The following is a 25990-nucleotide window of genomic DNA, read 5'->3' on the forward strand; positions in this document are numbered from 1 at the left end:
ATTAAACAGATTTATTAACTACAGAAAGAGAGATTTTAAGTGAAATAAAAACAGAAACGCAGTCTAAATTCTAACTTAAACAGACTAAACAAGATTTGAATCAAACACTTTCTCACCCTAACAGATGGTACAAACAATTTACAGTTCCTCAGTACACAGACTGGAATCCTTCCGGTCTGGGACCAATCTCCCTAGTTTAATGTCTTTGTCCTCCAGATGATCTTCCAGGTGTTGAATTGGGGGCGAGGGAAAGGAGAGGCCAAGTGATGATGTCCCTCACTCTCTTTTATATCTTCGTCCAGCTGCTAAAAAGATCCCTGCTGTGATGTGGGGGTTAGGCAGTACTCATCACATAGGTGTCTTTTCTAAGGAATCTCTGGGATAGGGGATTCCTTTTTGATGGGCCATTAATGCTGTCTGAGTCATTCTTTGCTGTAACTGAAAGGGTGACTGTGTGTGTTCCCAACCTTACAACATATTCCAGTAACACAGGTAGCAATACTTCACATACAATGATAGCACATACAATTCAACAGGATATTAATGTTCAACAGATCAAGACTTTAAAATGATACCTCACAAGCTGTAGTTTGTACAAAACATACCATAATCCTATCACAGTGGTGAATATGGGGGTTCCAGGGTGCTACTTTGAGGTACAGAGTGTCACAGGGTGAACTTGAGTGCCTGCTATGAAATAAGGATATTGATATCACAGGTATCACAGAATCAGTTGCACTGGAAGGGGAGTGGCACTATGTGTGAAAGAAAGCATAGAGTCAAATTGAGTAAAAATCTTAAAAGAATCAAACAGTACCATAGAATCTCTATGGATAGACAATAAGAGTATAACAGTGGGGATATATTGCCAACCATCTGACCAGGAAGATGATAATGGTAATTGTGAAAGGCTCATCATAGTTATTGAGGCTACAAAAACAGAAAACCCATTAAAAATGGGGGATTTCAACTATCCCCATATTGACTGGGAACATGTGACCTCAGGACAGGATGTAGATGTTAAAATTTCTGCACACCGTTAATGACTTCTTTTTGGAGCAGCAGTTCCGAAACTCACAAGGGGAGATTCCTAAGTGGTGCACAGGAGCTGGTCCAAGTGGTGAATATAGCTGAATAGCCTGGTAATAGATAGGGCCCTACCAAATTCACGGACATCAAAAACACATCACAGACCATGAAAGCTGGTCTCCTCTCAGTGAAATCTGGTCCTTTGTGTGCTTTTACCCTATACCAGAGTTTCTCAAACTGGGGTCTGTGGACCCCTGGGGGTCCCCAATGATACTCCATGGGGTCCGTGAGCCCTGCTGATCAGCTCCTCCCCCTCCTTCCCTCAACTGCTCCCCTCTCTGAGTGGTGCTAAAAGTCCTGCGGCGCAGCGGTGCTAAGGCAGGATCCCTGCCTGCCCTGGCTCCATGCTGCTCCCAGAAGTGGTCGGCTCATCCCTGAGGCCCCTAGCAGGGGAGGTGGGGGTCTCTGCATGTTGCCCTGTCCCGAGTGCTGACTCTGCAGCTCCCATTGGTTGGGAACTGCAATCAGTGCATGCAGTTCTGGTCATCCCCACCTCAAAAAATAGATATTAGATTTGGAAAAGGTAGAGATATGGGCAACAAAAATGATTAGGGGTATGGAACTGCTTCTGTATGAGGAGAGACTGAAAAGACTGGGACTGTTCAGCTTAGAAAAAAGACAACTAAGGGGGATATGATAGAGGTCTATAAAATCAAGACTGGTGTGGAGAAAGTGAATAAGGAAGTGTTATTTACCCCTTCACATAACAGAAGAACCAGGGGTCACTAAATAAATTAATAAGAAGCAGGTTTAAAACAAACAAAGGAAGCACTTCTTCACACAACACAGAGTCAGCTTGTGGATTTCGTTGCCAGAGGATATGATGGAGGCCAAAAGTATAAGTGGGTTCATAATAGATAAGTAGTAGCCAAAATGGTCAAGGATGCAACCTCATGCTCTGGGTGTCCTTAAACCTCTGACTGTCAGAAACTGGGATTGGACAACAATGAATGGATCACTGGACAATTGCCCTGTTCTGTTCATCCCCTCTGTAGCATCTGGCTTTGGCCACTGTGGGAAGACAGGATTGCTGGATCATTGCTCTGGCCCAGTATTGCTGTTCCTATGTTCTAAAAAGCTGTAACAGATTCATAGAAGTGCAGGCTCAGAAGAACATACCACCAGCTAACTAACATTAGAGAGGGAAGTGAATACGTTTATGGGAGATGTCCCTAAACAAGCCCTTACATGTATAAAGAGGCTTTTTTATGAAAAAGGAAGTAGATGTGATAACTCAATGCTCAAAGGATTAAAGAACAATACACTATCCCACCAATTAAAAATGCTCGGCAAAAGGTAGTTACACACTGCTACAATATGTGCTGCTTTTGCTATTATTAGAATAATGTCTATACTTCAGATACTTCCAGTTTTATTTTGTTATCAAAAATATCTGGAAGTAGCGGCAATGGGAAGTAGCTGTCAAAGACACAGGAGATTGACAGAGAATTTTTTGGAGAAGAAATAACAGAGGACATTTAAAAAGTGGAAAACTCCAAGCCTTGTGAATTTCCAGCAGAATTTTACAAGCTGTCAAGGAGATATCAGCTGATCCTTTAATGCTGTTACTGAAATATCAGGTCTGCCTAGGTGAGAGCCAATAACAGCCTGACAGGGATAAGGAAAAAATGCTTTATTCTGCAGAAGAAAGGACAGCCTTGTACTTTGGTACAAAAAACTCTGTTCCATACAAAATTCACAAGCCTTTTATACACTTTTAGACAAAGATCCTTGCATGTTAACACTTGATTGGTAGGTGTCAAACTCCGCACTCTGTTATCTGGTTAGTAAAAGCTGGTTTGAAGCAAGTTTGTTCTGCTTTGAGGCAGAAGAGAAAAGATAGTTCAAAAGTTCAGGGTACTGTGTAAGTGAGGCTTCTGCTTTCCCCTAATGGCCAAACCGTTAGTTGTTAGGAGGGTTACCAGTAACTTTCACAATGCTGCTGTGTTAGGGGAGGAACTTCCAAAATCTATGAGAGAAACTGCTATTGTAGGTCTCCCTAATGCTGGAAAAAACTTTCCCTCATGCAGATCTGATAGGCCCAGATTCAAAACGAGCTGTTCTTTATTTGCAGAACTGGAAGGGATTTATATACATCCAGATCAAACTGGATTAATTAAGGACCAACAAAGGTCCAGTAATATTTGTATAGTATTTGGAGTAATTCATAGTGCCAAAGCAAAAGAGGATGTGTTTTTCTTGTTATCCTCAGATGAGGAAAAGGGGTTTACAGGACAGAGTGGCATATTTTATTCATAACTTTGGCACATGAACATTGAACATTGGCACTGGCCCCATTGCCTTAAATGCAAGTCAACGGAGCCTAGGATCTCCAGTCTGAGATGTGTGAAGGCAGTAAACAGGGATGCAATATTGTTTGTGTCTAACCCAGATATTTCCTATAAACTATTATCCAAAAAAATCCATGATTTTATGTATTCATGGTGCATAAAAGGAGGTTCACTGTCTGCTATTCTAATACCCTGTCCACTGGATAATGTCTCTCTTGGCAAAAGCATGTCCACTTTTGTATTTGTAAATAGGACATTTTTGGTACTTGCTTGGTAATGATTTGTAAGATTTCTTATACTTCCTAGATAAACAGTTGCTAAAAGAAAGGTTCTTAGAGACTGAAAATTACATGTTTGAATGTTCTAAAAGTCTAGAGTAGATACGACAGTTTATAATTGAAAATGTGTTACACTGGCTTCCTCCCACCGCTGTGGTAAAGGCTGTGTGAGCCTTGTTTACATTAGGCTTTTAAAATGTATTAATTAGAACATATTAGCTAACAGGTGCTAACGTCACGACTTAAATCCTGGACTAGACAAGGCATTCAGCTAATTTAGCTGTTTAGTGAACATATGCATCTTCTAAAGTTCACATTAAATAAGGCAACGGCTTCAGTGCAGTCTTGTCTCAGTCAATGTGTGCTTTGCAGCACAGGGCAGCCCAGCAGTGCCCTGGTAGCTGGCCATATAGTTCCCGATTATGGAATTCCTTTTAAAACAAAACCTAAGAAATTTCATTAAAAGACTCAGAGGGTAGTTCTGCTGCTGCCTGGCCTTCATACTTTCCTCCTTTACGCTGACGTATGGAGGCAGGCAGACAGGTCGGACTCCCCCGTCCATGTGGAAGGAACTAATGTTGCTTCTCTTTCACAGAAATGGTAATGGAGAGCAAAGGGGTGAAGGTCAGTGTTTTCAAATGTTTGTGCCTGAAGTAAGGCACCTGACTCAAAGATGTTCAACAGGCGATTCATTTCTGACACCCTCATTTCAAAAGAGTGATTTCAATCCTTGTTTTCTTTAATTTCCAGTCTGTGAAGGGTTGATAATGCAGGACCACCTCTGTGAGGCTCATTGCATAATTGGCGCCAGGGCCGATCCCCAGCACATCTAGGCTTGGCAGTTCAGAGCCCAGCACCTCCTGGCCTGGCCGTTCACAACCCCGGCACCTCTGGGCCTGGCAGTTCAGCGCCTGGCATCTCTGATCTTGCCGTGTCAGTTATGAAAGTAAAACAATTGCTCGAGCCCTGGCCCATCTTTCATTACAAATTAAGCAGTGGTGAGGCTCTTTGAGCTCTCTGAATGAAGCAGCGCTAAGGGTGGAGTATTGTAGAGTGAGTTCAGAGCTGAACAGACTTGACTGGAGATGGCAAATGGAGAGTTAGAGCCCTCTAGTAAGGGAGTCCAGAATGGTGCCTGCAGAAAAAGCAAACAAAGAATTCACGGCTTAAATGTTTGTATTTTCAAAAAGGACATTGGAGCAGCTGCCATTGGACACCTGCTGATGGTACTGGGAATTGCCCCCAACTCATCAATCTTGTCCACAGAACACATGTTCCTAGCTCATCATATTACACACACATGCTCTCTGCTTTAATCCCTCCAGGTCCGAGCAGTTTCAAACCAGATTGTGCGCTTTCCAAATGATCAGCTCGTCTTGGATCAGAACAGGGCAGTCTCCTTCATGCAGTGGGGCCAGTTTATTGATCATGACATGGACTTTGGCCCTGCGACTCCAGCAACAGTCACCTTCAGCAGCAGAGTGAACTGTGAGACCAGTTGTGCCAAAGAACCACCGTGCTTCCCCATCAAGGTACTGTCAGGTTTTCTCCTGCGTGGAACAGAAAAGTGATGGGGCACCTCTCCTTAGAATTGTAGAATCATAGAAGATTAAGGTTGGAAAAGACCTCAGGAGGTCATCTAGTCCAACCCCCTGCTCAAAGCAGGACCAACACCAACTAAATCATCCCAGCCAGGGCTTTGTCAAGCCAGGCTTTAAAAATCTCTCAGGATGGAGATTCCACCACCTCCTAGGTAACCCATTCTAGTGCTTCCTAATATCCAACCTAGAGCTCCCCCTCGTTCTGTCATCTGCCACAACTGAGAACAGCTGAGCTCCAGTTTAAATCCATTTGTTCTTGTGTCCACATTGGTACTAAGCTTAAATAATTCCTCTCCCTCCCTGGTATTTATCCCTCTGCCACTGCCACTTTCACCACTATGCCTTTGTTGCCACTTTGCCACCTGTGCCACTGCAACTTTGCTCCTGCTTTGCAGCCTCCAGATGCTGCCACTTGCTGCTGCATGTCTCACCATACTACACCTGCCTAGCCCTGCTATTAGTACCCACAGCTCTAAGACTGCTGGGTAGGGGGCACCTCTTCTACTGCACCTCTACGCCCTGCTGCTGGGATGCTGAGTTTGGAGGTTCCACCACGTAGCTCTGCTCTTGGCGATTTCACCAGATAATGGGGAACCTTGCTGCTGCTGCCTCCTCTGCATTGCCTTCCCCTGCAACTCTGCCCCACACCAGCCCTAAGCTCAGTCCCACAGACCAGACCATCAGTGATTTCAGCTCTAGTGATCACTGAGACGAGACGTAGACTCTCTACTCAGCTCTGTCTTTACACGTTGGAAAGTGAGGATCCAGTGGCATCTAAAATCCTTAAACAGAGTCCTCACCACCAGGTAGGAACACCTGTCTCTGCCCCCTCTCTCTTTCACTTGGATTTGGCATCATTACCCCATGCTTAGTGAGTGAAGTTCAAGTTATGGAGATCCTTCAATCAGGACAGGCTAAGTACAGTCGTAGAATTAGGAAACCCCCATTTCATTACCCCTGCATCCCAGGCTGCAGTGAATGAGGCCCTCCTATGGGCAGTGAGTGCCTTTGGCACCCCCAGACCCAGGCCCTTGATGAAGAGTGGGAATGATCCTTGATGGAGGCCTTCATTATACTCCGTTTGGCTGTTGGAAGGTCACAAAGGAGCAGTGACCAGTAAAATGTTTTCCTCTCTGCAGCTGCCCGTAGGATTATGACCATTTCTCTGCTTGTTGTAGTAACTCAAGCCTTTGTCACCTTGAGACTGGATTAACAAAGCATTCTACGTGCAGCCACAGCTTAAATCTAGCAAGATACTGAGGCTGTTTCAGTGTGGAGCAGGGCAGGAAATGCTGCTCCGGGAGGGAGAATGGCTTCTGCAGTCAGTGGTAATTAATCCCATTCATCTCTTGCTGCAGATTCCACCCAATGATCCACGAATTAAAAACCAGAGTGACTGCATTCCATTCACCCGCTCAGCCCCTGCATGCACCATGGGCAGAGCCATTCGAAACCAGATCAATGCACTAACAGCCTTCCTCGATGGCAGCATGGTGTATGGCAGTGAAGTACCGTTGGCTAGGAGACTAAGGAATAATACCAACCAGCTGGGCTTGATGGCTGTTAACCAGCAATTTACTGACGGGGGATTGGAATTACTGCCATTTGGTGACACGGAGAGAGACCCCTGTCTTCTCACCAACAAAACAGCTCAAATCCGATGTTTTATTGCAGGTAAGTCGTGCATCTGCAGCACCTCTCATTCTCTGATAGCGAGACCCAGAGTGAATGAGTCTATTGGTTCTATTTTGTTTCTTGATTTTTTTAAAAAATCCAAACAATTAAATCTTATTTTGGGGAGTGAGGTTTAAACCTTCTCTTCTGGGGTTGTCAGATCCTTATTTTCACAGCTAGTCTTCAGACTGCCCAAGAAAGAAAGAAAGAGAAAGCAGGTGCAAAGAGCCTGTTTAGGGATGCCTAGTTGTAGCACATGGGTCCCAAAAGCCTCCCATCCTGGAGTCCTTCTGGACTGGAGCTCTGAAAGCCTGTGCGTCAGCCACACCTGCAGGGGAGTGCAAGGTGTCAGATCATGTTCAGCAGAACCCACACCCTCCTAATGCCCCCTCCGTGGTTTTTTGCTATGACCCCAATTGCCTGTGGGATTGGGATCTTGCATCAGGAGAGTTTAAAAACCTTACTGGATCATAAACTTTCCACCCTAATTACCCCAAGTTGGCTGAAATACTTCACTTCTCTCACCATGTCCCTGCCCTCACTTCTCCACCTTTTATATCTCAGGCCTTTCGTTCCATTGCCATCCCTGTAGATTATATATCTTCCTGCAAACAAGGTGGCCAATCCTGATGGGATCTAACCAGACCAGTGAAAGTAAAATACACGTAGTCTGATTATCATGGTGTTTAGGCACAAACCAGTATCCTATTAGCTCTCTTCCATGTCATCCTGGCATCAAGCACAGGCAAAATATTGCCCCAGTACTCAGTTAAAACTCAGTTAATGAAGATTTAAAGGATGCTAATATAATTAATGTCAATCATCAAAGGCTTATGGAAAACAGGTCCTATCAAATTGATTTGAGCTCTTTTTTTATGAGTCCACCAGTTTGGCTGATAAAGATAACAGTGGTGATGTAATATATTTAGACTTCTATAAGGCATTTGACTTGGTGCCTGGTGACATTTTGATTAAAAAACTTGACTGATAACAAAATGTGCCATTAAATGGATTAAAATCTGGCTAACTGGCAGGTCTCATATGTAACTGTAAATGAGGAATCATCCTTGAGTGGGTCACTTTCTAGTGGGATTCCGCAGAGACCAGTTCTTGGCCCTACATGATTTAACATTTTAAAATAACATTTACCATTTTTATCAATGAGCTGGAAGAAAACATAAAATCATCACTGATAAAGTTTGCAGATGACACAAAAAATGGGGCCGTGATAAATAATGAAGAGGAGAGGTCGCTGATATAGAGCACGCCGGACTGCCCAGTAAGCTGGGCTCAAGCAAACAATGTGCATTTTAATATGGCTGAATATAAACCTATACATCAAGGAACAAAGAACGTAGGCCACACTTACACAATGGGGGCTCTGTCCTGAGGAACCGTGACTCTGAAAAGGACTTGGGGGTCATGGTGGATAATCAGCTGAACCTGAGCTCCCAGGGTGATGCTGTGGCCAAAAAGGCCAATGGGATCCTGGGATGTATAAACAGCAGAATCTCGAGCAGGAGCAGGGGTTAGCAGAGTGGAGAGCTCCTGTTGGTGGGAGTTAGCAGTAGGTTGCGACGAGCACTAGGACACCTCTCCATGCTAGGCCAATGCGTGGCATTAGCTCTGCAGAGCACAGACTGCGTTACTGTGTTTAGTAAATTTGGCCAAGACATTTATGAGACTTTAGGAATTAACCTCTTCACTCTCCCTTTGTTTGTGGAAGTCAGAAAATATGAATTCTGCATAAAATTCCTGAAAGGCTGTGGGCTAACGGGGAGGGTAAGAGTAGCTGGGTGGTGAGTGGGAGTCTGGGGTGAAAGGGTTACTTACGGGGTTCCTGGGAGGGAGCACGGACCTACTCAGTGGGAGGAGCAGTAGGGGTTTGAGGGGAAGGCGATGTGATTACAAGGGAAACAAGGCTGGGAGAATGAAATAAATGATTTTGATTTCCACAGGTGACACTCGAGCCAATGAAATGCCAGAGCTGACATCTTTTCACACGGTCTTTTTGCGAGAGCACAATCGCTTGGCCAGAGACCTGAAGAGATTAAATCCCCAGTGGGATGGAGAGAAGCTCTACCAGGAGGCCCGAAAGATCATAGGTGCCATGATCCAGGTACCAGTTGTAATGATTGGTTGCCCGCAGCCATGCTGCCTTGGGCTGTGATTTTAAAAGTGAAGCGTGGTCAGGTTTCATAAGTACTTGAAAATGGGACGATCAACGGAAATCTGTGTTCCTACAGGAAGAGGCAAAACGGATAAGGGAGGTGGTGCTTTTCCTTCTGAGTCAGCTCTGAACCAATGCCCAATGTGATGCTGGGGAGCTGTGCTACTGGAGTTGCTGTATGAAACCAAGCGCTGACCTCACCAGGTCAATAAATAGTCTTTGGCACTGTTCAGAGGGGAGTAGGTGTTGGGCTTGGCCAAATTCCAATTTGACATCCCCTTAATTCCCCTGGATATAATAGATATTAAGTAGCTGTATGTTCCATGCAAGTGGTGTCTGCATTTTCATGGTGGGTGAAATGATAGTGTATATCTGGATTGAAGTATTTGGGATGGCAGGTGTCACATGCATGGAAGCTATGGCGATAGCTGGAGGATGCTGAGAAGGGTGTTCCTCTTTAACACCCTCTCGTCAGCTGCTTAGAACTTTTGGGAAATGTTCGTTTTTGGCTAAGCAATCAGATGCCTGGTGCCAGCCCCCCAGCGACTCCCTGTCTGAAGGCAAGAGCACAATGGCTACTGCTGAGTTAGGCAGGTGGAGGAATCACTTTTCACTGTGGGGAGTGGGGAGTCTTGTCTGTCTTATCAGACTTCCTGCCTAGACCTCTCTGAGGAATATGGGAACAAAGAAAGTAGGAGGGAGAATATACCTGAGCAACACTGTGTAAATGCTGTAGGTTTAAATTTTCAAATGCTGGATGGGCATTGGATTAATATTGCTCTGGCTGTTAGATTGTGCCCTGTGATAGTTCACACCCGGGATGCACACAAGGCATCACAATTATTCTTGTGGTCCCCTGTTGTGATGGAGAAGAAAAGCTCCTACATCCCTTAGCAGTGCACAGCATACTCAACCTCCTCTTCACTCTGCATCAACAGCACATCCAGCCAACTCCGCTGTCTGCAGGGCTGTATTAGGTCAGGGAATACCCTGTTGGGGAAACCATTACTTTTCTTATGCTCCACTTGTTCAGATTCTCCCTTTAATACTAGAAAAGGGTCTTCAATGGTAGTGGGTTTGGAGTTTTCAGCTGGAATGATTTTCCGATGGAAACTGCAGTTTCAGCATTTGAGTTTACTAAGTCTTTTGACACAATCCCACATGATATTCTTGTGAGCAAACCAGAGGAATACGGCCTAGATTAAATTAATATAAAATGGGTGCATAACCGGTTAAAAGATAATACTCAAGGAGTGGTTACCAATGGTTTGTTAGAGAAGCAAAGAGTCCTGTGGCACCTTATAGACTAACAGACGTATTGGAGCACGAGCTTTCATGGGTGAATACCCACTTCGTCAGATGCATGTTTGGTTTGTTGTCAAACTGGGAAGATGTTATGTAGTGGTGCCTCACAGGGGTCTGTCCTGGGTCTGGTACTATTTGCTATTTTCATTAATGATTTAGCTAATAGAGTGGAGAATATGCTTTTAAAATATGGAAATGACAACAAGCTGGAAGGACACTTTGGAGGACAGGATTAGAATTCAGAACAACCTTGACAAATTGGAGAATTTGTCTGAATTCAACAAGATGAAATTCAGTAAAGATAAGTGCAAAGTACTTTGCTTAGAAAGTAAACATCCCATGCACATCTACAAACTGGGAAATAACTGGCTATATAGTAGTACTGCTGAACAGGATTTTGGGATTACCATGGATCACAAATTGAATATGAGTCAACAATGTGATGCAGCTGTGAAAAAGGTTAATGTCATTCTGGGGCATATTAATAAGAGTGTCATAAGTGAGACACCGGAGGTAACTGTACTGCTCTACTCAGAACTTGTGAGGCCTCAGCTGGAGTCCTGTGTCCAGCTCTGGGTGCCACACTCTAGGAAGGATGTGAATAAATTGGAAAGAGTCCAGAGGAGAATTACAAAAATGATCAAAGGTTTAGAAAACCTGACCCATGAGGACATAAACTGGCATGTTTAGTCTGAAGAAAAGAAGACTGAGGGGGATGGGGAACTGATAACAGTCTTTAGATATGTTAAGGGCTGTTACAGAGGACAGTGGTCAGTTGTTCTCCACATCCACTGAAGGTAGGACAAGAAGTGATGGACTTAATCTGCAGCATCTTCCTTTGGAGCCACAAGTGGATGGTGTTTGGGAGACACTGGCAATTTTTGTCTTCATCTGACCTGTGGAGCCCAAAGGCCAGAGGGAAGGAGCAGAGCTCAGAGGCATCCAAGCCCCCGCAAGAGGGAGACTAGTGGGGCATCAGAACCCTGAGTCAGCTAGTCCCCCAACTCAGAGCAGCAGGGGACAGAACTATTCCAGTGGTGGGTCTGGGGCCAGGCAGCTTCCCCCTGGCACTTGTGGCTGCTCTTCCCCCTGCTGTCTGTTCTAGTTTGTATAGTTTTTATACTTGCTCATCACCACAGCATCTGAACCCCTTCCTGTCGTATATAAAGCAATGTGACTACACATCTGGTACGTGTTGGTTGGTTCTCTCATCCTCTCCTGAGAGGGAGAAGCAGATACAGTGACGTTTCTTGATTTGTAGGTTGGATTTTTCTTTTTTATAAATGTATCTATTGCTATGGTGTGAAGACTGAAGCGAAGTCAGCACTGAGCGGCTCTTCCATCCTATCATCTTCCACTCCCAGCTCACCTTCTCCATTGAGCAGTGGATCCTCAGCTTCCCTGATCTTCCTTTTTTTCTCTGACATATTTGTAGATCCCCTTCTTGTTGCCTCCAACATTCCTTGCCAGCAGTAACTCATTCTTTGCCTTGGCTCTCCTGATCTTGTCCCTACACAATCACACTATTCCCATGTATCCTTCCTTGGGGCTGTGCCCCTCCTTCCATCTCCTGTATGGATCCCTTTTGGTTTTAGATAGCTACAAAGCTTCTCATGCAGCCACATTGGCCTCCTGTGGCTCTTCTTTTCTTTTCTCTGCATTGGAATAGCTTGATATTGAGGGTCTAGTATTACATCTTTTAGGAACCACCAGCCCCCTTTGACTGGCAAGGTCAGAGATATGTGCCTTGCACCTGAAGTGGAATGTAAGGAGATTTGGGATGGTCCTTGGTTCATGGGGGATTTCATTGCACTGTCTTGGACTAAACCCTGGAAAAAATCCTGTCTCCTACACAGATGATCTTTACCCTGATTATTGAGAGTTCCACCGTGCTATGGGAGTGGTGTGTTGATCACAGGTTTCATCTGGGAGCTTTAGCTAGTCTTTTAGATACCCTGGGACTGAGACCTTGAACTTAATGTGAAATTCTATGGTAAGCCAGCGTAGGAAGTAGAGGACAGGTCTGACATGCTCACAATAGCCTGTTTTAGTTATTTTCTGAGCAAACATGAGGGGCAGAAACTTTGTTATTTGTAATGAAAGCTGAGATTCTGAAACCATCGCCTGGCTGGGGAAGCTGCAGCCATACGCAGAGGACTTTTGTGCTGACACCCAAATCTGACTTGCTCAAGAATGCATCACTGACCACATGATAAAACGGCCAGGTGTAGAAAGGACCATGAGTCCGTGCCACAAAGTTAGGAAGTAAGTTACAAGTAGTGCCTGGGACTAACGTGTGTTTGGGTGAAAAGAGTGTCTGGCCACGTCAACAGAGAGATGATTGTTGGGTAGTCCCTGTCCTGTGCACTTTCTCTGCTCCCACTTTGTGCAAGCACCTGCCCTTTTATCATGTATTCCCAGACAGGTGGTTTTGAAACAGTTACATAGAATGACTCTTGGGAGAAGAGCATAGCCCTCTCCGCACTCCCAGGGAGCTGATGGTTGGTGCCATGAGTGGATCACCCTCTCCTTGTTTTCCCCCAGATAATAACCTTCAGAGACTACTTGCCCCGCCTGCTGGGAAATACCTTTAAGACAGCAATTCCTTCCTACCGGAAGTACAATGACTCTGTGGATCCCCGAATATCCAGCATCTTCACCATCGCTTTCCGCTTTGGTCATGCTTCGATTCAGCCCTTTGTGTTCCGCTTGGATAATCGCTACCAGCCTGTAGGCCCCCCAAGCCTCCTCAGCAAAGAATTCTTTGCTATGTGGAAAATTGTGACACAAGGTAAAACCCTTCCTGCAGTTCTGCGTTCCGCTGCCCCGCACCCATTCTGGTCAGACCCTTCCCGTCTGCCACGATGGCCAGACTTCACAACAGGATACATCAAAATAGGGGTCATTGTCTCAAAATCAGCCAGTGAATTCTGCCAGTCACGGGTGGTCAAAGCATCTTGCCATCCCAGCACAATTCCCCTGAGTGGTCAAAGTAGAAACCAGCCTCTTGGGGAAGCTCACGGCTGGTTGGTTAAAGGGTTATAGTTGCTAATAAAATACCAAAGATAAAAATATTCCTAGAATTGAAAGAGGAGGAAAAAAGACCTGAATGCAGGAAATTTGAATCTATGTGAGGTACTTACATGGTCCCCATCACCGTAGGGTCTGGGTCTGACACATTCTTTAAGGTATTTATCCTCACAACGCCCCTGTGAGATTGTGCAGACATCTGGCATTGGCCACTGTCAGAGACAGGACACTGGGCTAGATGGACATTGCTCTGAGCCAGGATGGCCATTCTGATGTTCTTACCGTCCCTTGTTGCAGATGGGGACCTGAGGCCCAGAGAGAGTGAGGGAGAGGTCCACAAAGGGGCGTACGTGCCTAAACTCCAGCTTTAGGGGACCAAATCCCTGTTTAGGCACCACTGCAAGTCACAACCATTCAGCTGCCATTTAACCCTTTAGGTGCCTAAATGCTTCTTGGGGTCCATGGTTCTGCCCAGACCATGTTCCCCCACCTATCTTCCTGCAGGGCCCAGTCCAGTCGGTGTGCTCAAAACAAGCCTAACACTACCCAGAACAGTCAGACAAGGAGGGAGGAGGAGGCAGAGCTGGCCTCCCTTATAGCTTTTAATCCAGTGGCTAGGGTACTTGCCCAGGATGGGGGAGACCCCAGTTTAATTCCATCCTCTTCCCAATTAGGAGACAGGGTTTGAAGAGGGCTTTCCCACCTCTCAGGTGGGTGCCCTAACCACTGGACCATAGGGAGAGTCTCACGCTTTCTCTGGCCCAATTAATATTTAGTTAGAGTAGAACAGCTTCCACAAGAGAGACTAGCACCTGCTACCAGAATATTCCCATACTCCAGTCGTTAGGGGGTTCATATGAGCAGGGTCAAATCCCTTCTTCTCATCAGGCAGAGGGGGAATTGAACTCGGTCTCCCATATCCCGGGTGAGTGCCCTAACCAGTGCACTGAGGTTATACACGAGGCAGCTTCCTCAGTGTTGTGGGAAGCTAGGCAGCCACCTAACCTCCTGACTCCAGCAGAGGGGTTCCTGGCTGTGGATTGCTAGCAGAGATCCGTCCTGCAGCCTGGACTTGGGTGCTGAACTCTGTGAGGGGGTGGTGCTTAGAACACTCCCCTCTGATCCGCCTCCCCCTTTGGCTAGCTCAGGTAGCTCCCCACCGAGCTTTTGTGGAGCCTTTCCTCAGGTGCCTCTCTCTGTGCCCCCATGCACTGGTGCCTGCCTCAGGCTTTGTGAGTCCCCTGATTTTCCAGGAACTGAGAAGTGAATCTTTACAATGGCCACGCACCTTTCTTGGATTGGGGCCTGAGCGACTTGCCCAAGGCCTCCTAGGAAGTCTGTGATGGTGCAGGAAATTCAACCCAAGTCTCCTGAGTCCCAGGTCAGCATGCTAACTGCTGGACCACTCTCCTTTTCCGAAGGAGTCCTTTGCCAGATGTCAGGAAATTCAAAGCTTAGGTTTCCAAGTCATCTGCTATACCAATAAATGTATGAAGAAAAGCCCAGCTGGGGACTCTGTTTCAAATGATGGAGTTGGATGTGGAAGGCCATTTACGGGTAGCTGTTTAATTACTGCAGGTGGCATTGACCCTATTCTCCGTGGCTTGATGACTAATCCGGCCAAACTGATGACACAGCAGCAAATGGTTGTGGATGAACTCCGGGATCGGCTGTTTGAACAGGTCACGAGGATTGGACTGGATTTACCTGCACTTAACATGCAGCGCGGCAGAGATAAAGGTCTCCCAGGTGAGGATCCCAGCTGGCTCCATCTCAGAAACAAAACTCCAGAAAAAGAGGAAAAACCAATATACCAAACCCCACAGGAATGAATGTAAATTGCAGTATAGTCTAGATGGGGAGAAATGTAAGGAGAAATGTAGTCAGCCTTAACCCTTCCACATACGCTGGGACAAAAAAAATCTGACATGGAGAATAAATATTAATAGCCCAGTGTTTTGGGGATCTATGCCACAGTAAACCAGTAGGTAGAAAAGTTAGCCACTGAGTTAGCAGCCGAGGTGGAGCTAGGAGCTGACTGGAATTAGGTGCTCAGCAGCATAACCCTTTGCAGTCACATCACATTGCACAGAATGGTGCTAATGGTCTTCTCTGTGTGTCACAACAAACATATTATCTTCAATTGATAAATGGCAAAACTGTCATGGAAACTAATGACTTGTCTGCAAGAGTCATTGCCTAGCCAGGACTAAAATTCAGGAGTTTCTGCATTCTAACTCTGTGCCCAGCTCCTGAACCATGCTGCCTGTTTGATTCAACAAATCGCATCTTCTCACATGTCCTGTGTGTGCCTCCTTATTGTGTGGCAAAGTGCCCCTTCACTACCGTACAAAGGTGATTTTACCTTTGTACGGCATTGGTGGGACCAGTATTGGAATGTTACGTCCAGTTCTGGTGTCTCCAATGAGAAAAAAATGATGACAAATTGAAGATGGTACAGAGAAGTGCCCCAAAAAGATTTGAGGGCTGGAGAAAATGCCTTACAGTGACATGAGACTTAAAAAACTCAGCTGATCTAGCTGATATAGAGGTGACTTGATTACACTATATAAGTACCTGCACGGGGAGAAAATACTGCATGCTAAAAGGCTCTTTAATGTAGTGGAGAAAGGCAGAACAAGAGCCAATGGCTGTAAGCTGAGGCCAGACAAATTCAAATGAGAAATAAGGCAACATTTTTAATAGAGGGTGATTAGCCACTGGAACAAGCTGTCAAGGCAAGTGGTCGATTCTCACCTTCTGAAGTCTTCAGAGCAAGACTGGAGCCTTTCTGGAAGAGATGCTTTACTTAGACACATACTGTTGGGGCACGTCTACACTATCCGCTGGATTGGCGGGTAGCGATCGATCTTTCGGGGATTGATTTATCGTGTGTAGTGTAGACGTGATAAATTGATCCCCAGTCGCTCTCCCGTCAACTGCTGAACTCCAGCTCAGCAAGAGGTGAAAGCAAAGTCGACGGGGGAGCGGTGGCCGTTGATCCTGCGCCACGAGGACGCGAAGTAAATGATTCTAAGTCTATCTAAGATATGTTGACTTCAGCTATGCTATTCTCATAGCTTGGGCTCAACACAGGGTACGCTAAAATTTCTGTCCTGTGTTACGCAGGAGGTCAGACTAGATGATCTAATAGTCCCTTCCTACCTTACAGTCTATGAATCAGGGAATGGTTTGGAGAAGCAATATGGTACCAAAATGATACCTTTTTACATCAGCCTGTTTAGGTACCTACAGAAGAAGCAATTCTCAATTCAGACATGGTCTACACCGGGCAATTAGGTCAGTATCATTACATTGCTCAGGGGAATGAATAATCCACTCCCCTAAGTGACGCAGTTAAACCGACTTAGTCCCTGGTGTAGACCTAGTTCCGCCTCTCGGGGAAGTGGAATATCTGTGCCGACAGGAGACTCTTCCTGTTGGGGTAGGTAGCATCTTCACTGAAGCACTGCAGTGGTGCAGCTGCAGCATTTTCCTTGCAGACAAGCCCTTACTCTTGAGTAACAGACAGGAGTTAATAACTTTAAAATGGAGCGTAGGAACTTCCTGGGCTAATGGTGATCACTGCCCAGTTAGGCTGATATTGTAACTACAATAGCATTGTGGTGGGAAATTTAATAGGGCAGATTTCAAAATTATGAGGAATGGTGATAAATTCACAGTTTTCAAGGCCAGAAATAATCTCTAGGGTCTAATCTGACCAGCATAACACAGACAATATAACACCAGCCTGCCCTTCCTGCAGTGGAGGGAATAATTCTTCCCTGCTATGTAAGGAAACACTATTGGGTCTAGTACCAGGTGTCTGAACTAGAACAGAACATTTAGAACAATACCCAAATTGATTAAAACCCTCTAAATGAGGATAATTTACTCCCTCCCTTGCTCATCTGCTGCAATGGTTCATTACACTCACTGTTAAAAAGCTGCAACTTATTTCTCATTTGAACTTGTCTAACTCCAGCTTCCATTGGATCACATCCTGCCTTTATCTGCTAGAGCAAAGAGCTCCCTAATGCCTGGGGCCTTCTCTAGACAGGTAATTACAGGCCAGGATCAGCGAGTCTCTTAATCTTTGTTTTGATAAGTGAAATATATTGAGCTCATTAAATCTTTTAGTGTACGTTGTACTTTCCAGACTTCCGATGATTCCTGTAGCTCTTCTCAGAACCCTGCCCAGGTTTTCAATAGTCTTTTTAAAGTGGGGAGACCAGAATGGGATGTAGTGTCCCAACAGTGATGTACTCAGAGATGACAGCCCCTCACTAGTTCTACTCAACATTCCCCCGTCTATACAGCCAAAGATCGTCTTGGTGAAGAGCAGGTAGAAGAACATATTAGAATCTTAAACTGTAAATGGAGCCTGAAAGTAACTGACGACTCCATAGAGAGACACAATTATTCATGTGCCTTTGACACCAAAACAAAGAAAGAGTAAAAGCTGTCAAGCAAGAAAGGATTGCATCTAAATCAGCATTATCTAAAGAATAGACATCCTGCCTGAACTATACAGGCCATGCCAGGTAAGATACAAATGGGAACTAAAGTGGCAAAGAATTGACACAAAGAAATGAAAAACAGAGACAATAAGGGGATAGCTTTAGAAAAGTCTTCAAATACACGAGAAACAAATGAGTGACTGGGTCACTCAAAGAGAGAGGAACAACTTGCTGACACCAATGGGAGGGAGATGGAGGTATTGACTGCTGTGCTCTGGTTCTTCAGGGTATAACGCCTGGAGACAATTCTGTGGGCTCTCACAGCCTCGCAACTTCGCTGAACTCTCTGCAGTGCTGAGAAATAGTGAGCTGGCCAGGAAGTTCATGGACCTGTACGGGACACCATACAATATCGACATCTGGATTGGGGCACTCGCGGAGCCGTTTGTTCCCAATGGCAGAGTTGGGCCCACCATGGCTTGCATCATTGGATCTCAGTTCAGAAGATTACGAGATGGGGACAGGTAAGTGGTCATACAAAGACAGGAATCCCAGTGATTAAGGGTAGGAGGCTGTTTGTTTTGGGGAGCTGAATGCGAGCTCCATATATGATTTTGTTTTTTCCAAAACTTTTCTTTCCTTCCTGGTAAAGTACCAGGACCAGCATTTAAAAAAGCATTCTGGGTCCCTCCATTTTGGGGATCTTTTGTAAGGATTTTAATCTCCAAGGCCTAAAGAGTTAAAGATGTTTATAAATTCTTTCACTGTCCCACATTCAGCAGTGATTGATAGGCCAGGGGTTATTTTTCACAGCGGCCTTGGTTGTACTTGGTTACTTGGCAAACACCCAAAAGTATTCATTCAAGTTGAAAGTTTATTGATTGCTCTCTTTCTCTCTCTCTCACACACACACACACACACCCTGCATCATCAAGAAAAACCAAGGAATTAAACCAAGCATTTATATTGAAACTGTGGTTGAGCGACTATGCAAAAAAAAAAACCCCACCTTAGTCTGACCCTATCAAAGACTCTCTCCTTTCAGCGTCAAAACATCAGTTTCCTTTTTCATTAATAATCTTTCTTTGCTGAAAAGGTAAGGATTAATTCTACTGTCAGTCCTGATGTGTGAAGGACATTCACCAATCCTGTTGCTATCAAACAGACAGACACAAGATGGATGAGGGACAGGATAGAAAAGAGGGGTAAAATATGTTTTTCTTGATGTTTTTGGAACAGTGGACTGCTCTTTAGTTATGATTGGATGCTTTGGCCAGCAAGTCAGCCATGACGCCTGCAGCTTGGACCTTGGTTCACATTCTCGTGAGGGGTGTCACGCTGATTTCAGGACTCAATGAAAAGCTAGGATAATGAGAGGATAGGAAGAAAGATGGGGAGGGGAGGAAGAAAGCAATTCAGCAATGGAGGAGAATACAATTCAGGATCTTATATGCCTCTGCAGTGTGTATGATTAGATATCACCACTGATGGGATGAGGACAGGATGGCGTGATAAAGTGATGACTCTCAGCACTCACAGGTGAAAACGAAAAAGAACAGGAGTACTTGTGGCACCTTAGAGACTGACAAATTTATTTCAGCATGAGCTTTCATGGGCTACAGCCCACTTCTTCAGATGCATAGAATGGAACACACAGACAGGAGATATTTATACATACAGAGAACATGAAAAGGTGGAAGTATGCATACCAACTGGAAGAGTCCAATCAACTGAGATGAGCTATCGTCAGCAGGAGAAAAAATACCTTTGAAGTGATAATTGAGAAGACCCATAGAAGGTGTGAGGAGAACTTAACATAAGGAAATAGATTCAATTAGTGTGATGACCCAACCATTCCCAGTCTCTGTTTAAACCTAAGTTAATTGTATCTAATTTGCATATTAATTAGAGTTCAGCAGTCTCTCTTTGGAGTCTGTTTTTGAAGTTTTTTTGTTGCAAAATTGCCACCTTCAAGTCTGTCACTGAGTGGTTAGAGAGGTTGAAGTGTTCTCCCACTGGTTTTGGAATGTTTTGATTCCTGATGTCAGATTTGTATCCATTTATTCTTTTGCGTAGAGATTGTCCCATTTGGCCAATGTACATGGCAGAGGGGCATTGCTGGCACATGATGGCATATATCACATTGGTAGATGTGCAGGTGAATGAGCCTCTGATGGCGTGGCTGATGTGGTTAGGTCCTATGATGGTGTCACTTGAATAGATATGTGGACAGAGTTGGCATCGGGCTTTGTTGCAAGGATAGGTTCCTGGGTTAGTGTTTATGTTGTACGGTGTGCAGTTGCTGGTGAGTAATTGCTTCAGGTTGGGGGGCTGTCTGTAAGCGAGGACTGGCCTGTCTCCCAAGATCTGTGAGAGCGAGGTGTCATCTTTCAGGATAGGTTGTAGATCTCTGATGATGCGCTGGAGAGGTGTAGGTGATGGCTAGTGGTGCTCTGTTATTTTCTTTGTTGGGCCTGTCCTGTAGTAGGTGGCTTCTGGGTACTCTTCTGGCTCTGTCAATCTGTTTTTTCACTTCAGCAAGTGGGTATCATAGTTTTAAGAACGCTTGATAGAGATCTTGTAGGTGTTTATCTCTGTCTGAGGGATTGGAGAAAATACAGTTATATCTTAGAGCTTGGCTGTAGACAAATGGATCGTGTGGTGGGTCCTGGATGGAAGCTGGAGGCATGTAGGTAAGTATAGCGGTCAGTGGGTTTCCGGTATAGGGTGGTGTTTATGTGACTATCGCTTATTAGCCCAGTAGTGTCTAGGAAATGGACCGCTTATGTGGATTGGTCTAGGCTGAGGTTGATGGTGGGATGGAAATTGTTAAAATCATGGTGGAATTCCTCAAGGTCTTCTTTTCCATGGGTCCAGATGATGAAGATGTCATCAATGTAGCGCAAGTAGAGTAGGGACATTAGGGGACGAGATCTAAGGAAGCGTTGTTCTAAGTCAGCCATAAAGATGTTGACACACTGTGGGGCCATGCGGGTACCCACAGCAGTGCCGCTGACTTGAAGGTATATATTGTCCCCAAATGTGAAATAGTTATGAGTAAGGATAAAGTCACAAAGTTCAGCCACCAGGTTAACCATGATATTATCGGGGCTACTATTCCTGATAGCTTGTAGTCCATCTTTGTGTGGAATGTTGGTGTAGAGGGCTTCCACCTCCATAGCGGCCAGGATGGTGTTTTCTGGAAGATCACTGATGGATTGTAGGTGAAAACAAAGTTCCTTTAACAAGAGCACTTTTGGAGCTGCCTTTCCCCATCTGGGGCCATGCAAACTCTTCATTTTCACATTCCTGGATCTGTGCACTAGTTGGGCCAGATAAACCACAGGGTTATAACTAGCAGTATTCATGCAACAAGAAGTCCAGATTGTGTCCAGATTGTGTAACTGAGTTAGATACTGGCTACACAGCGGGCCAGGCCCCCAGGTACACACAGCAGCACTCGCAGAACCTGAAGAGGGGGTTATAGGTGGCTTTTCACCAACTTTCCACTCCACTTCAATCCTCACAGCTATTGAGGGCCAAACTTCACCATGGCACAAGTTAGAGCAGACTCTGGGCCTCTCTAACTTGCACCAGTGGATAATGTACCTCAAGGGGCTGCTCTGCCAGCTTGAAACACTGCAGTACACATTGTGTTCTGGCCCCATCCTAAACATGCTGCCTCCTTCCCCCAAATACCTCCTGCCCAGGCAGGAAATAGGTGATAAAGGTCATGCCCTATGACAGCTGCGGTTTCCTTTTTACTAGGACCGTGACTCTCGACCATTTGGGTTTTTCTACTGGGGCCCCTTATCTGTTTAGCAATATAGGAAGGAAGAGGGGGCTGTGACCCCCAGGGTGAAACCCACACTCTGGGGGAGCCTCCTCCATTTCTGCCTTAAGCTAGCTTTTAGTCCCCTTTGTGCCACTAGCAACCCAAAGGGGAGTTAAGATGGGCCAAGGATCTGGTCAGATAGCTTGTAGGCAAGTGCTTTGCAATAGCTGTTGTGAGCATAGGGCAGGAAAACCTGTTTTACGGAAAGAGGAATTATGGAGCAGGTGATATGGCACCCTTAACTTCTACCTGGCTAAGGACCAGCCTCTGCAGGTCCAGCCCTTCCATTACTGCCTTATAGGGACAATACTGAGTTCTGGTCTTAAGATCCCACCTCTCGTCAGAGTACTTGGCCACAGGTAGCTCCGGCTGCTCCTCGGCGTCCTCGTCTGCCCCCCCCCCCCCACCGATGGCAAAGTGTCGGTCCGCTCAGAGCTCAGCCAGGCTCTGGCAGGGACGTCTGGTCTCTCCTCTAGCTCGGCAGCAGCTGAGCTCCTGGGACATCCAGTGAGGGGTGCGGGGCAGGTTTGGCTCCACCCACCCAGGGGAGCATAGTGGTCCCTCACACTCAGCCTCACTACAAAGCCCCATTCATGGCAAAGCTCACAAAAGAAAGGTGTTGCTGGTGTTCAGGTTTCACTGGAAATGACATGCCAATGATCCCGAGTCTATAGAAACCCACAGGATAAAATCTGGTTCTGCTGTTTTCCTGTTTTGGCAGATTCTGGTGGGAGAACACAGGGATTTTCACTCCCCAGCAGCGAGGCGCCCTGAGACGGATCAGTTTGCCACGTATAATCTGTGATAACACCCGCATTACTGAGGTTCCTAGGAATATTTTCCACGTCAATAGATATCCCAGAGACTTTGTGAACTGCAATCAGATCCAGAAGTTGGACCTCTCGGCTTGGAGATCAACACGTGAAGGGGAAAGTAGGTACAGAGTGAATTGGCTGGCTTGCACTCAACGTAACATGGGGAACTCAATTTTCAAAGTAGGATACTCAAAGATGCATGTTTGCATCTGCATTTAGGAGCCTAGATAAATACCTACAGGGCATATTTTCAAAGGTTTTTAGTTGCCTAAAGATGCAAATAGGGGCCTAGTGGGATTTTCAAAAGCACCTAAATAGATTAAGATACTTTAACTCCCTTGAAAATCAATGTGAGTCTGGCATGTAATTCACTGAAGTGCTTTTGAAAATCCCGCTGGGTGCCTATCTACAGATTTAGGTGCCTAAATAGCTTTGTAAAGCTGGCTCTTAGGTCCAAAAAACTGGTATATAGACGCCTCCATTTAGGCACCCAGGCTTGAAAATTGGGTCTGTTATGAGTAAGCTCATGGGCATGCAGCCCATCAGCATTGCTGGTCAAAGGTAAAGCTGACCTGGGCTGCCAGGGATGACTTTATATAAATGTTTGGCTTGTTACCTCCTCAGGAAAGGGTCTTCCTTTCACGTCAGACTTACCATACTGGGTCAGAGCAGCAATCCCTCCAGCCTGGCCGTCTGTCCTTGCTATGTCTTGTGCTGAGCACATTGTCAGTGCTTAGCAAATAATTGCTGAGAGTCAGGTGTGGGCTCCATAGATAAGGCTGAGTTGAGATTTCCACTTTACGCTAAAATTTATTTCATTTATTTCCTATGAAGAAAGATTCTGAGTACAGATATTGTTTCTGATATTTCCGCCAGACCTGGATCTGGACTAAGTGGCTGGAGTATGTTGAACTTCTAAAGGTTTAAATATGCCTCTTTTCCAAATTTAGCTTTTTGATCTAATGTTTTTCTGGGTCCCCGGAGCTAAAAATTCACAGAATGTATGGAGTCCCCCCAGAAAAGTCTCTAAGATCTCAGGCGCAGGTCCCTTTGCAGCATGGGATTTGGCTTCTTGTTTCTATTATTCTTCAGAACTGTTTTCATTTATGCCTCTGGAGCTCCTGGCAACTGAAGAAGGTGTGTGAGGAGCCCCAGCGGGAGCCCAGTGGGCAGAGCTGGCTTCCTGGGCTTCCTGAGCAGACTAAGCAATTGCTTAGGGTCCTGAGCAGCTCAAGGAGTCCCAAAGTTTTTATCATAAGAATTTGCCTGGTTTAGTAGTGTGTGTGTGTGTGTGGGGGGGATATTCCTGCTTACAGCCCCCAGTAGGACAGCACCAGCTCTGCCAGTGGGCAATGCAGAGAGCACAGGGGCTGTGGGATGGACGTGAGGAGCAGTTCAGTGCTGCAGAAGGAGGATGCTTCACTATGGCTTGCCAAGGGGAGTCCTGGTGCAGGGAGCTAGAAGAGGTGAGCTGCAGTGGGTCACACCCCTGCAGAGGCTAGCGGATCCCCTTCTCACACAACAGCCATCCTGGTAACCAGGGAACACCGGGTGGCTGCAGCCTGGGAGCGTTGACTGATGGTATCTGAGGAAACGTGAGAGGTGAGGTCTGGCTCGAGGAGATCTCTACTGCCATGCAAGCTCTGGCTTGCAGCCCTGGGCTTCCCCCAGCAGGCTAGAGCAGGGCTGGTGGGTGCTTCCCTGCCTTGTCCTCCTGCAGAACTCAGTTGCTCCTCTGCCCCTTCTGATCCTTCAGGTTCTCAGCTGAGCTACATCGCTTCCCTTCTTCAGCAGCTAAGTCACAGCTAATAGTTGACAGATAAAACACTGACATTTCATGCCCAAGCTACATTGGAAAAACTTAGAAATTAACTTATTAATGACGTTTATCTAATTGTTACGATTATAGACTAAATCAGGTGGACCCATTGCGACATACAACCAATTGCCACCCTTCCTGACCAGTAGCTTTGCATGCTCCGGTTCTATTGGTTAAAATGTCAGGGGCCTGAAGGACACTGTACACAAAGTATCAAGAGTTCTCATTGGTAGATGTCTCAAACTTAAAAGTCGCACTTCAAAAAGGCTCTTTGGCCATCTGTTGGCTCCTGTGCCTAGTCAGAAGGGAATCCTGCTTAGCTGTATTGGACTCCAGCTGGGCAAGGTGAACACCTCCCACAGAGACTGAGGGCATCCACTGGTGGATATCTTGCCTCTCTCCTCTTTGTCTGATACGTCTCCGCTTGTCCTTCTGTTCCTGCTTAACTCATAGAGATGAAACACAATCCCAGCCTCCTGGAGCCTTCACTGCTGTATTAACACCTTGCCTATTTCACCCCACAGAAGAAGCATCCGGTGACTACTAACCATGGAAACTGAAGTTCCCCTGGAGGGCTGGATTCAGGATGCTGCCTGCAAGGATTCTTTACCACGTTTAGTCTAATGCTTTTACTGCCTGGAATACATGGCATAAATGCTATCGTCTGGCTTGATTTTGTTTTGCATGAGGCCTTTTCAGTGAGATGCAACCAAATTAAAGTGAGCATTGTTAAAAGACTTTCCAGTGCAATGTATGCAATGTTCTAAACATGACATCACAGAGCAGAGAACGACACCAAAATGAGTTTTCAAAATGACAACAGAATAATTCACAATCAGCCAGGAAGCTGCCCTCTTGTGAAATTTGGCCTAAATCAGCTTTGTCTGAAGAGCCATTTCTTTCTGTCTGATTTTCCATAACTACCTGGGTCTCTGTTGGGAGCTGGTGTTGTAGGACAAAGGCAGTCCAACGGATGCACTAGAATTTCACTGAAATGAACTTTTAACATGTCTCTTATTTACTACAAATCTGTTTTGCTCTCTGAGTTACTATAACAAATCACTAGAACTTTTCCTTTAAGAGTTGGCTGATTTCCCAGGAGTGCCTTTGAATGAGACAGTAACGATTGTCGGCCATAGGATGCCACTTAATTATTGTTCTTTGGTTTCTTTATAATGAAAAAGCTTCTCTCGCTGTTTTTCCTGGAATGGTGAGTCAGCAGATTGTCCCTATTGAGGGAATAAGACATTAACTCCTTAATTCCTAGTCTTTTCACAGACTGTGGAGCTCTGGTAGTCCCAGACGAAGGACGCGCCACTAATGTTAGCACCATATGTGAAAGGAAATTAGCACAGCAGCCACAGTTCCCTGGGCTGGTGAAGAAGCACTTGGCATGAGTCTTTGCATCCTAAACCTGGGTGATGGGACCAGTCCTGGTGCTCATTAGAGCAGCTGGAAGATGATGACCAGTGGGGTGCAGGGATGCCTTAACTATGCTTCCTTTCCCCTGGCTCCATCCCCATCTGGCAGCTGAGGTGTAGGAGACATTACACAAGCTCTGTGTCACCTCAGGATTCCCCTAGGCAGGGGGAATCCACCAGCAATTGTGGCGTTGATAATTGT

At 45.6% G+C, this 25990-nt stretch overlaps 1 protein-coding gene across 1 annotated transcript in view; it reads left to right on the forward strand.

The window, feature by feature from the left end:
• The window catches only part of MPO (myeloperoxidase), a 40541-nt gene extending 15252 nt beyond the window's left edge, over positions 1-25289 (forward strand). Inside the window, exons 6-13 of the mRNA XM_050928984.1 lie at positions 4984-5190; positions 6618-6933; positions 8892-9052; positions 12953-13199; positions 15017-15187; positions 18185-18422; positions 22455-22666; positions 24892-25289. Coding sequence (XP_050784941.1) covers positions 4984-5190; positions 6618-6933; positions 8892-9052; positions 12953-13199; positions 15017-15187; positions 18185-18422; positions 22455-22666; positions 24892-24914 — 1575 coding nt within the window. The 3' untranslated portion in view covers positions 24915-25289. The remainder of the gene's footprint in view (positions 1-4983; positions 5191-6617; positions 6934-8891; positions 9053-12952; positions 13200-15016; positions 15188-18184; positions 18423-22454; positions 22667-24891) is intronic.
• The last annotated feature ends 701 nt before the right edge of the window (positions 25290-25990 follow it).

The sequence above is a fragment of the Gopherus flavomarginatus genome, chromosome 19, assembly GCF_025201925.1.
Source record: "Gopherus flavomarginatus isolate rGopFla2 chromosome 19, rGopFla2.mat.asm, whole genome shotgun sequence".
Lineage (NCBI taxonomy): Eukaryota > Metazoa > Chordata > Testudines > Testudinidae > Gopherus > Gopherus flavomarginatus.